Consider the following 11,615-nt stretch of genomic DNA (forward strand, 5'->3'; position numbering starts at 1 on the left):
TTTTAATTGAATTTTGGTTAAGCCGAAAAATCATAGATTTTGAGGTATTGATACATACTTTTTCGGCTCAAATGACTTGTATGAGAGCTAGGAAGTCGGGTAAGGGGTCTATGGAAGCAGAATTTTATGCTGAAGATAAAACTCGACACAAACCCTATGCTTATTTCATTTTTACTATCTGATTTTTTGGCTTAAGTAAAATTTACTTTAAAAAATAAGGGTATGAATTTTTTTCATTTTGAATTTCTTCTTTTATAGCCTGCTGAATGTCGGAAAATGTTCTTTGATCTAATTTACCGCAACAAACACCAGTATACATGCATATAAAGATCACACATACAAAAAATAGGGTTACAACTTCATTACAGGGGGGGTTAGATCATTTTCAAGACCGGTCATTTTTCGTAACGTATACTGTATAACCTATCCTCTCAGTCCAAAGATAAAGCCTATATACCAGGTTTACGCAAATGTGTCAGAACTCCCCCCTCCCCCTTATTCTGTCTCTAACTGAGTTAGGTTGCACATATATAGGGAAAACTATTGCTAACAGTTAGCAGGTCTTTAGCTACGAAAAATCCATTAGAGAGACCATTAAGCCATTATTATCTGTTTAGGTGAATGCACAGTTTCGAGACCCGGCCTCCACAACCTTTGTGTGTGTATGTATTGCAGAATTTCTATCACTGTATGAAACTGAAAGGTTCGTTAATTTGTTTTTTTCCAGTCTCTCTTCGAAACCGATCAATTCTTTTCGATTAGAACCGGTTATCAGTCATACTGAAAAATCATGTATCGTATCGTACTATATCTATCCAGTTTTCTACGAATATAAAAATGTAAAATCATAATATCAAAACTAGTTTTGCTAACTGAGTTTAATCTTTAAATTGTACATTTTTATATTCGCGGAAAGCTGTTTATAATACTTTATACCTAGTACGATGCGATATACAACTATTCTCCATTTCTGAATGTATATTTTTTGTTTGTTTGTTTATCTTATCTTCTTATCCATTTTTGTGTTATCTAATTGTCTATCTTTTGTTTGTGTGTGTCTGTATTACGGAATTCCTTTCATTGCATGAAACTGAAAGGTTTGTAAGTTTTTTTTTATCCATTTTAGAATGTTTATCTTTAGTTTGTTTATCTTATCTATCTGTTTATCAATAATTGTGTTTTTAAAAGCGAAGCTTTTCTATAATTACAGTCGGTCCGTCCATACCTCCGTCCATACGTCCGTCCGTCTGTCCGTCCGTTACAGAGAGTTAGCTCTTTTCGTTAATATAAACAGGTTAGAATTGTCCTATCGACTCCAAACTTTGCATGCTGATTCCTGTAGTAGTTAGGTATAATTTAGAAATCGTAGTAACTCTATAATCAATACCAGAATGTCCGTACGTCCATTTGAAACATGTCGATTTTTAACTTTTTTGACAACAAATTTTTGTATGTTAAAATTATCGGATTCTTTTGATTTTTTGAAAACTGATTCCTATTACAACAAGGTACAATGTTATAAGCAAAGCATCTCTATAAACAAGTCCCAAAAATGTAAGTATGTCCTTAAACAGTATCCTCTATTTATGCAGTTTTGCAACAAATTTTCTTACAGTACTGTTTGTACTGGTGCATTAATATTCTGCTAATTCAGTTCTTACAATCTGCAAGTGTTAATGTTCGTTTGTCCTTCCATTTCAGAGCTTCGCTTTTATGGATGTTGTCATCTTTGTTCTAATTGTCTTTTATTTGTTTTTGTTTGTTTTGCTAAATTCTTTTCATTGTCTGAAACTGAAAGGTTTGTAAGTTTTTCTTCTCTTTAAATTAACTTGCACTAATTGACTAATTGAATGACTATTTCAAAAGAAAGATTTTATTATACTAAGATAGAAAAAAATTAATGAGTAAATGGACCTACTTTCTAAGTTATTCCTTAGTAGCGGCTACGCCCCTAAAGTCCTCTAAAAGTCCACCCGTGCCCATTTTCAATTTTGATTTTAAAAAGAAAGAGTTTATTATGTGAACGGTTCAGCCGTTAGCGAGATCCTGTTATTTTTATAAAAGTATTATTAAGGTCTAAAGTTGACAGGATAATTCCTTAATGCCTATATTTAATAATATTGTTTTACGTCAAACGGACAGACGCTTAATAAGAAAAGCTTGACTGTTAGAAATATTATTTCTTGAAAAGTAGATAAGATCATGGATCTAAAGGGATAAGACAATGACTGATAAATTGACGGACATTTCCACAAACAATTATCCCTTCTGTACAATTAGTGGTTGAAACGTTTGGACACATAACTAATTCAATCAATTAAGATTCAATAAAAGTCCCCAATGTTGTTAAGTCAGCGAATAAAAAATGGTTCTTCTAAAACTTTGGGGACTAGTGTACTTTCCCTCCCTGAGTTAATATGTTAAAACAATACATTAGTTTTTGCTTATTTTCTCTCCCTCAAGTCCCCGAGGGTTAAGTGCGAAAAAGACTTAATCCCTAGAGGGTAATAAAAGCGGCGACCGGAGACCATTATTCAGTTTTTTTAATCTATTTTCGTCATGAAATAATCCTTTTAGTATTAGATCTGTCTGTCCGTCTGTAACATAGGATCTCTTTAACACCTAAACCAATTTACTTTTACATTTAATATTCATATAGGTTCATAGAAGGAATCAGTATCCACCCTTCCAAAAGAAATACCCCCCCCCCCAAAAAAAAAAATATTTTTAATTTAAATAATGAATATCCTCCCCTTTTCTAAAATTAAAGTTTGAGATATTCTTAAATTCACTTCCTGAAAATTATACAATAAATAAAAAGGAATAAAGTAAATTTTCGTCTTAAAGATATTGTTTTTCAGTTTTCTTTATTTGAAAAGTCTCAGTAATAAATTTACCTTTAAAGTTACATTTCAGGGAGGGAGGGAACTTTGGGCTGTTTGTTACTCTAGTCCCCAAAGTTTTCTTATTCGTTGGCTGATCAACTTTGGAGACTTTCATTGAATTTTGATTAGTTGGTTCATTTCTTTGAGTGTCGTAACGTTTTAACCACTAATTGTAATCTACAAAAGGGATTATTTTGTGTTATCATCATTGTGTTCATTTGTCGGCCATTGTCTTAACCCTTTAGATCCCTGGCATGGTTACATTTGGCTAAGTAAGGAATAGATATCTGTATTCTTATAAATGATTAGGGCAATTTTATCAAAATTTATTTTAATATAACAAGGACAATTACATTTTTTATTAGCGCAGCAACTACGAGGGATATAAGGGATAAGACAATGCAGGACTAATTGATGTACATTTTCTATGATGATAAACAAAAATAATCCTTATTTTAAATATTTATTTATTTAAAATAATTTTTTAAAATGTTAGTACTCTCCTAGTTAGGAACCAACCCCAAAGTTCAATAAAGTACCTGAAAATTCTAATACAACGTAAAAGATATTGTGTTTAAAGATAATAAACTTTGGATACCAGTGAAATTTACAATGTAACTTTTCTCACTGGATCTATTCTATAACGCATTTTAGCTTATTTTTGATTTTTAAAAATGTTTATTGTTTTGTGCTCATCGGGTTTATGTGTTTGACTGCTTGTCTTTGTGTCTTTATATGCTGCGCTAACTATGGATATTAATTGGTACACCGACAAACCTCCTAAAGGGACAAACGTCCTAATGCGACAAACATCCTAAAACTCCTAAAGGGACAAACCTCCTAATGCGACAAACGTCCTGAAGGACAAACCTCCTAATGTGACAAATCTCCTTATGTAAAACCTCCTAAAAAAATTTAATTTTTAAATCTTCCAAAATTTAAACAAAAAATCTTCCAAACATTATGTCCTACATTGACACAATGTAAAAATCCAATCCAATATGGCGATAAAACACACAGGGACGAAATTCAAAACCAAAATTTATTTCTTGAATAACTTTGTCCACAGGGTGAAATTTAAAAATCCGTCCTACACTTTTCTCAAAGTTGGTGTTGGCTACCCAACAGCATGGTTTCGAACCCGATACAACCTTGCATTAAAAAAAATCGACCCTTACCTAACATTTAATAAATGTGATATCACTTGAAAAGTTTTTAGAAGGTTTTACTTAAGAGATGTCGCATTAGGAGGTTTGTCATTTAGGAGGTTAGTCGCTTAGGACGTTTGTCGTTTAGGAGGTTTGTCGGATTAGGATGTTTGTCGCATTAGGACGTTTGTCGGTGTACCTATTAATACCTTGATGTTTTTGGAGAACATATCCTGTACCAGCGCTAAGATTTTTCTTTTTAAATGAGTTTTTCTTGTTTTCTTAATGGAAATCTAAAATAAATGGTGTCAAAAAAAAATTGCAGGAATAAGGGAGGAAGAAAACTAAAGAAAATGTAAATCCTCACATTCTTATACACTTACAGTATACCTGATATTCCAATTGATTAGCTTTCTCATGGGAGCTCCTCATTATTAAGGTTCACTCGCCGATTATGGCTAACAGGTGTCTCAAATTGAGTCACCGTGAGGACCTTAAGATAAGGGGTGTACTGAAATTATGTAAGGGGAAAGTTGAGTATCTAAACTACTCAATAATCTCTCTTCTTACACAACCAGGGGGTTGTTGCGTAAAAGAATTACAAGGGATTTATTATTACCTGGATATTACACCAGATTTTCATGTTCTCTATGAAACTCGCAGTAGACTAAAATAACGATAACCCACAAACACCATCCCCTCCCTTCCTACTGGTCGAACGAAAAAAATATGTTCATGTTAGCAACCTAAATTGACGACAATTTTTCCGCTGTCAAAATATCCACGTTTTTTCTATGTTAATTGGCTGAATGTAGCTGTTCTAATGTTATTTAATTATTTAGGTTAATACAAGAGTTAACAAAGTGTGGAATTGATACCCATAACATTATAGGTAACAGTTTTTTAATATTTTGTTTCTATTATAGCGCTTCTATATAATTAGGATTTGTCCATACTTATTATTATAACATCTAAAATATCTTGAAAGATTTAAAAGTTTTTAAAAATATATAGGTATGAATGATTTTACCATTATCTCCGTAACAAATTTAACATTAAGTTAAACCAAAAAATGAAACTAAAAACCAAACATTTTTTAGCGCGAAGCGCCATAGTATAAGGCCCGTAGTTTTAAAAAAATATTTTATATTTCATACACATAAAATATTATTTATTATTTTACTACCCCCCCCCCCACAGTGGTCTATTTTGGCATTTTGGTGGACATTTCACCTACCTCTACTCAAAGTCAATTTTCTCAGCTTGTAGTTGATAGAATCGTTCAAAATAAAAAGCCTGCGCCTTATTATTACTCAATACAACTTGTATATTCATTTAGAAAAGAAAAACAAAAGCCAACTGGTCTAGAAAATACTTTGAAACTTAGCTAAAATTTAATATTTTCATACTATTTTCTTAAGTGGCAGATAGCCTAAATTCGATGTTTCTAAGCAATAAAACGTTTAAAAACCTTGCAGCATTAATAAACATTACTGTAGAAATGATTATATAAAGGTAAATGCCCAATCACCAAACTTTGTGCAACATACATTTGATACAACTAATTGAAGTTTCTTCACCTTTTTTACGAAGTTATTTTCTTTTAGATAAGTAATAATACTTAATTAATCTAGTACCTAATGTTTTCAGCTGTTTAATAGCTAAATCTAGAAATTGTAAAATTTTGTTATTAATATATCCAATAAAATTAATTAGAATACGAAAATTAATTGAAGAAGTTTAATTCTACTAAAATATTTGGGAATAGTCCATTTCGTGGCAACGCACCTTAAGGGGCTATTCGTCGTATTTTTAAGATGGCTTTTGTTAGGTTATTTTAGGTTAGGATAGGGACTATACCTAAACATTTGATGTTAAAATATCATTAAATAGTCTTGTAAAATGGCTAACAGCTGAGCAGCAGCCGTTACCCAGCTGCCATATGAATTAGCCCCCACTATTTTTGAGAGTATTTTTAAGCTCAGCACCCATGAAAACCTACCCCTTGACACGACACAAGCCCAATCTACACATCATACTCTTGGCCACTCTCAGCCGTTTTCAACTGGTTCTCTAGCCGTTAAGTGGCTGGTACAAGAAATTTTTAAAATAGTTATTGGTAACATTTAACATGAATCAAAGCAAAATTATGTTTCAAGAAGTTGTTTCTTACGTAATAACTAATGGATTTGCCCTGGAATTGGCCAAAAAAAGGCTATACGGCTGAGCCACCAGCCGTTAGCCATCACTTTTCCACCTTTTTGTTTGATTTATGGAAAATAGGCCTACCAAGGAATACTCATGCCAAGTTTAATAACGAAATTCCGATTTTAAGTGCCATTTGCGCATGGATTACGAAAAGGATGCATTAAACCTCCCCCCCCCCCCTTAAAAAAATTTAAACATTCATTTTAAATCTCTGAAAGTCTCTTAATCTAGCATAGGCTCTTTGTGGGCAGTTTAAATGTATCAGAAATTAAAATTAACAGAGGAAATAAAAAAAATTGTAAAAAAATGTTTTTCTTATATTGGAATTTTAGAGTCTGGCCCCTAAAATTAAAGTTAAAATTTTGAAAGAAACCGGGCCCTGCAACAACCTAAACTAAACATGAAACTATGGCATTATACCTGTATATTAAGAATAATATATGGTTTGGTATGTTGCGGGGCCCGGTTTTTGGTGAAAATCTTAAAAAACTGAAAATTATTGCCAAAATTTTTTGCAAAAATATTTAGGAAATGACATAATTTTTTTTAAAGCAACTATAAAATGGATAAAATTAGTTTTTAAAAAATCTAAAACCCCAGTTTCCTAATATATCATGTATCATTATGAATATAAATAGGTTAAGAAACTTCATTGTATCAATGTAACACTGAAAAAAAATATTTTTTCCAAAGATGGTGAAAATTCAAAAAGCAAAATTCATGACGTGAAAATAATCCTGAACCTTCATGTTTCAAAGTTCATAATTCATCAACCAGTAGTTGAAAAGACAAAAACTCTTCGGTTTCATATGAGATAGGGTATATATTTTCAAAATAAATTATTAATTTTGAGGAATTCCAATGTTGATTTTTGGCGAAATGTCCGGCCTTAGACCGCTGTGCCCCCCCCCCCCAAAAAAAAGCGAAAAAAATAAGTCAAGTTAACAATAAAAAAATAATAAAGATTTAAATTTTCATGTTCTGATTGAAACAAAGGAAAAAGAAAGACCCGCATTTCAAAATTAAAATTAAAGAAGAAAGAAAAGAGTTGTCATCATAGGAAATAGTTTTCCTTATGCATTTTTCAACATTTAAAAATTAAATTTTGGTGGTTTCCCTAAAAGTTCCTTTAGGGCACTGAAACCATCTTTTAAAAAAAATTAAGGGGGTCAAGTTTTATGCCTATCCTCTGTGGGGGGGGGGGGCGGGGCCATTACCTTTCGCTCCTATACTTGCGATGCATCAACCCTGTGGGGCTCCCAAGAATTCAATATAGCCTAAACTTGACCGAAAGTAATAAACAAACAAACAAAAAACTATACAAAAAACCAACCCTTCCAATCTATACATGACACAGTGGGTCAAGTCATAATGTGCTTGAACGTGGAGCTTGATAGCCCTAGTGGTTAGACAAAAGTGTCTCAGCCTACTCCATGACTACTTAGGCCCAAACCCTAAGAAACTATTGCTAATAAATCAATCTATACATTTTTTCTGTCATTAATGCTATGAAAGTTATTTTATTTCTACTGACGAAATGTAGTAAAACTATTTGATTAATGTGCATATACTATTCAACTCACTCTATTATTTTGTTTATATGGTTTTATATTCCTGTGCTTTGATACTTATAAATATTGTCATCCTTGTTTTTTTTTAAGTGAATCAACTGCTGTTCCAAAAACCTGGAGAAAAACCTTGTTCTATGTGCGAGGCAAGATGTAGGATACAGGCTAAATATCTCGACCAAATTGGTGACTTATATGAGGTATCTTTGTTAGATTATTAGATAGATAGACATGGATGGACAAACAGATGGACAGATAGACATAGATGGACAGACAGATAGGTGTAGAATTCAGGCTAAATATCTGGATCAAATTGGAGACTTATATGAATTATTTCTATATCCTTCCCCTATTGTATTCCTTGATTATTTGGGGTTTGTTCGAAAATTACTAGAAAAGATTAAGCAAATTTTTTTTTTTCATTTTTACCTGTACAGAGATTACCTGGAGGCCTGGAGCTCCGGAACCTGGAGGCCTATCCAAAAACTCTTAAAACTTGGGAAAATTCATCACATAAGAATCATTTTATCTGTAATAACCTATCCTCTCAGTCCAAAAATAAAGCCTATATACCAGGTTTACGCATGTGTCAGAACTCCCCCCCCCCCCCCACCCCTTGAATTAAAAACAATTTTTTTGTAGGATTTCCACGTTGTAAAACTGCCTTTGCTAGAGAAAGAAGTGAGGGGGCGAGAAGCAGTGACCAGTTTTTCTGAATATCTTATCCATCCATACAAACCTTAGGATGTAACTTCTTTTCCGCATTAATTTTCATAATATTAACTGAAAGCATTGTTTACTCTTTCTTTGACTTTTCAGAAAACATGGCTCTTTCTATAATACTTTTTTATGTATTAAAAGCATCACTTTTTAAATGAAAAATATTTTAAATAATTATAAATAGGACAGTTTGATCATAAGTGGTGAAACAGCAATAAGCTAAAAATAAGCTTAATAATGATATTGAAAAGATATCGCTCGATCATTTAATACCTACGGATTTAAATATCCATTTATGCTAAATTTTGTTTGCTTAAATAACTCATTTAAAGTTGACCAAATATGTTTTTAAATTTTATAATCGGTCAACAATCAAAGAAGAAGCCAATTTACATAACGTCTTATTTAAAGATAAATGTTAAAAATTATAAATAAGCACAAAGTTTTACTATGGCATTTTAAATAGTGTTTAGCTAAAATGGTTTTATTGGAATCAAGATTTATAACCGGGAAGGGTGCCCTCACACCCCCCCCCTCTAATAAAAAAAATAAGAATGGTTACAACACTTGGATTAGGCCTGGTAATTTGTACAATTTTTTTCTTAGCGTTTTTTGTTTTTTAAAGGCACTATGTTTTCAAATCTATCAATCTTTTATTTGCTTACAATATTATTCGCGATTTCTCTCAAAACGCCTAGCGAGTTTTCCTTCCCCCATCCCTTCGCCCTCATTTTAAAGATAGATTTAAATTTAGATTTGAAAAGTTTTTTTTTCCTTTGTTTAACACCTTATTTCAATTTATTTCAAAATAAGGGAGGGGGTTTCTCTCCTCGACTAGGCATTTAAGAGAAACTGCTGTATTTTTAATAACTATCTAATATTTTGTGTATTTTTTTTGTCCTAAATTGCCTTGAAATTGTGATAATATTTATTTGTTATTGTGTGTTTTTATTTTTTATTGGATTGCTTGAGAAAATATAAGTTTTTATACTATTGTTTGTTTTTGTGTATAAAGTAAAGTAATATGATGCTAGAATACAATAGTGACTGTCTCATGCAGTGGCATGCGGACGGGAGGTGTCAACGCCCCTATTGAAAATGATTGCCAAAGTCCAAATTAATTATATCTTTACTTAGGGCAGTTTCTTGGAGGGGTTTTCACACGCCCCACCCCCCCCCCCTCCAAAATAGATGAAAACCTTTTTGGAAAACTTAAAGATTTAAAAAGATTGAACTAATCGATTGCAAGATCATAAGGTCTCTATATTTATTTCTCGCATCGTATTTTAAACAGCTTTCTGCGGATATAAAATGTACAATTATAAGATTAAAACCAGTTTTTTTAGCCCCGAGGTGCCGAAGGCATGTGCTGAAAAAACTGGTTTCTATCTTATAATTGTACATATTTATATTCGTAGAAAGCTGGATATAATACTATGCTAGACATAGTTTTTTCGAATGGATGAGAACCGGTTCCTGTCCACCGGATTCGAATGAATACGAGAAAAAACTTTCCTCAAATAAATTTTTAATATTCGTGTAGATATTGATTTTTTGTAAGGTCAAGATAATTAGTTTTTAAAGAATTTACATAAGTTCTTTAATATTCCAATTATTTTGATTTTATAAATAATTTGAAACGCTTTGTTGTAGTCTAACATACATTAAATAAATAAAGAATAATTAAACGCATCGTACTCTATTTAAATAAATAAAGAATAATCAAACGCATCGTACTGCAGATAGCTTTCCGCAGACAATAAAACAAAAAAAATAATTGATTTTGACCAGTTTTGTTAGCTCCGAGGAGCAGAAAACCCGGGCTGACAAATATGGTATTAATATTACGACTCTTATTTGAATATTCGTGGAAAATTTGTTGTTTGGAGGCTAGCTGCATTTAAGTTATTAAGGCAAAACAATAACCTAGGAAATTGATGTTGGTCCATTCAAATTTACAAAATCATATGCTTTTAAGTATCAACTCTAGTGGCGTGGTGACGCTTCGGGTACAAGTCCTCTCCAGTCTTTGAACATACTCTGAATTTTAAATTGCAATGTAACGCGCTCAATCGCCTAGGATATCAACATCCATCAGACAACCAACCCTTTAATTGCACGACCTTTGTCTTAGCATTCCTCCTACTCTCACTATTTATGTCATGCATCTGACATAGCAGCAGTATGAACCATTTTATTGTCTTTTGTTATGACGACTGAGAAAGTTATCACCTTCCAGACGACGAGCGGATACGCTCTGTGTTGAGCCACGGTCGCGGGTTAAATCATATGCTATGGATAGAAAAATTGAAGGAAAACTGCTTAATATTTTTTTCATTTACAAAACTCCCCAAGCCAATGAAGAAAATAAGATATTGATTATCAATTTCTGTCAATGGGTTAAAGAATTACTTAAATTCTGCTTTACAAAGTTGAAAGCACAAATGCAAAGGTGATATGTATTCTTAAAAACAGTTTAGTAAAAAGCCTTTAAATATATTTTAGAACTCGAGAAAAAAACACATTAGACCCTGAACTAACTTCAGAAACAGCTTTTAACATCACTCAGATGTACATCTTAATAATTGCCCGACCAAGCAAATATAATTTGCCTTAATTAACTTGTGAATGAGGTCATAATAATTCTGGTTTAGGAATATTTTCCTTGTAGTGTAAACAAGAATGACAACATCTATAAAAGTGAAGCTCTGAAATCAAGCGGTAGAACAAACGAACATTTAACACTTACAGAATATTTAATTATAAGTTTTTTTCAAATAAAAACATCATTCTTGCAATGTAATTTTAATACTTGATTATACAGTTACTTGAATAGAATACAGACTTTTTGGTAACGATTATAGAGTTCCTTTTTTTTCTAAATAGTACCTAATTATTACAGGAATTATCATTCAAAGTTTGCAATTTATAGGACAATTCTAACATGCCTAAATTAACGAAAAGAGACAAATCAAAAGATGACTTCGTGGCTCATGTTGTCAAGTCTTCAAACATTTTACTACAGTAAGCAACCTCCCAAAGTTGAATTTTAAATGTGATTTATACAAATAAAATACTCTTAGGAA

The 11,615-nt window shown here is 32.0% G+C and overlaps 1 protein-coding gene across 2 annotated transcripts in view; it reads left to right on the plus strand.

The window, feature by feature from the left end:
- The window catches only part of LOC145326972 (ATPase ASNA1 homolog), a 41,169-nt gene extending 31,647 nt beyond the window's left edge, over positions 1–9,522 (plus strand). The window contains exons 8-11 of one of the 2 annotated variants that reach the window (XM_080170437.1): positions 618–703; positions 4,876–4,925; positions 7,903–8,009; positions 8,452–9,522. In XM_080170437.1, coding sequence (XP_080026563.1) covers positions 618–703; positions 4,876–4,925; positions 7,903–8,009; positions 8,452–8,553 — 345 coding nt within the window. In that variant the 3' untranslated portion in view covers positions 8,554–9,522. The remainder of the gene's footprint in view (positions 1–617; positions 704–4,875; positions 4,926–7,902; positions 8,010–8,451) is intronic. The other variant, XM_080170438.1, reaches the window with a different exon arrangement.
- Positions 9,523–11,615: the final 2,093 nt, after the last annotated feature.

This window comes from Acartia tonsa, chromosome 8 (genome assembly GCF_053477335.1).
Source record: "Acartia tonsa isolate MP-2025a chromosome 8, ASM5347733v1, whole genome shotgun sequence".
NCBI classification, from domain to species: domain Eukaryota; kingdom Metazoa; phylum Arthropoda; class Copepoda; order Calanoida; family Acartiidae; genus Acartia; species Acartia tonsa.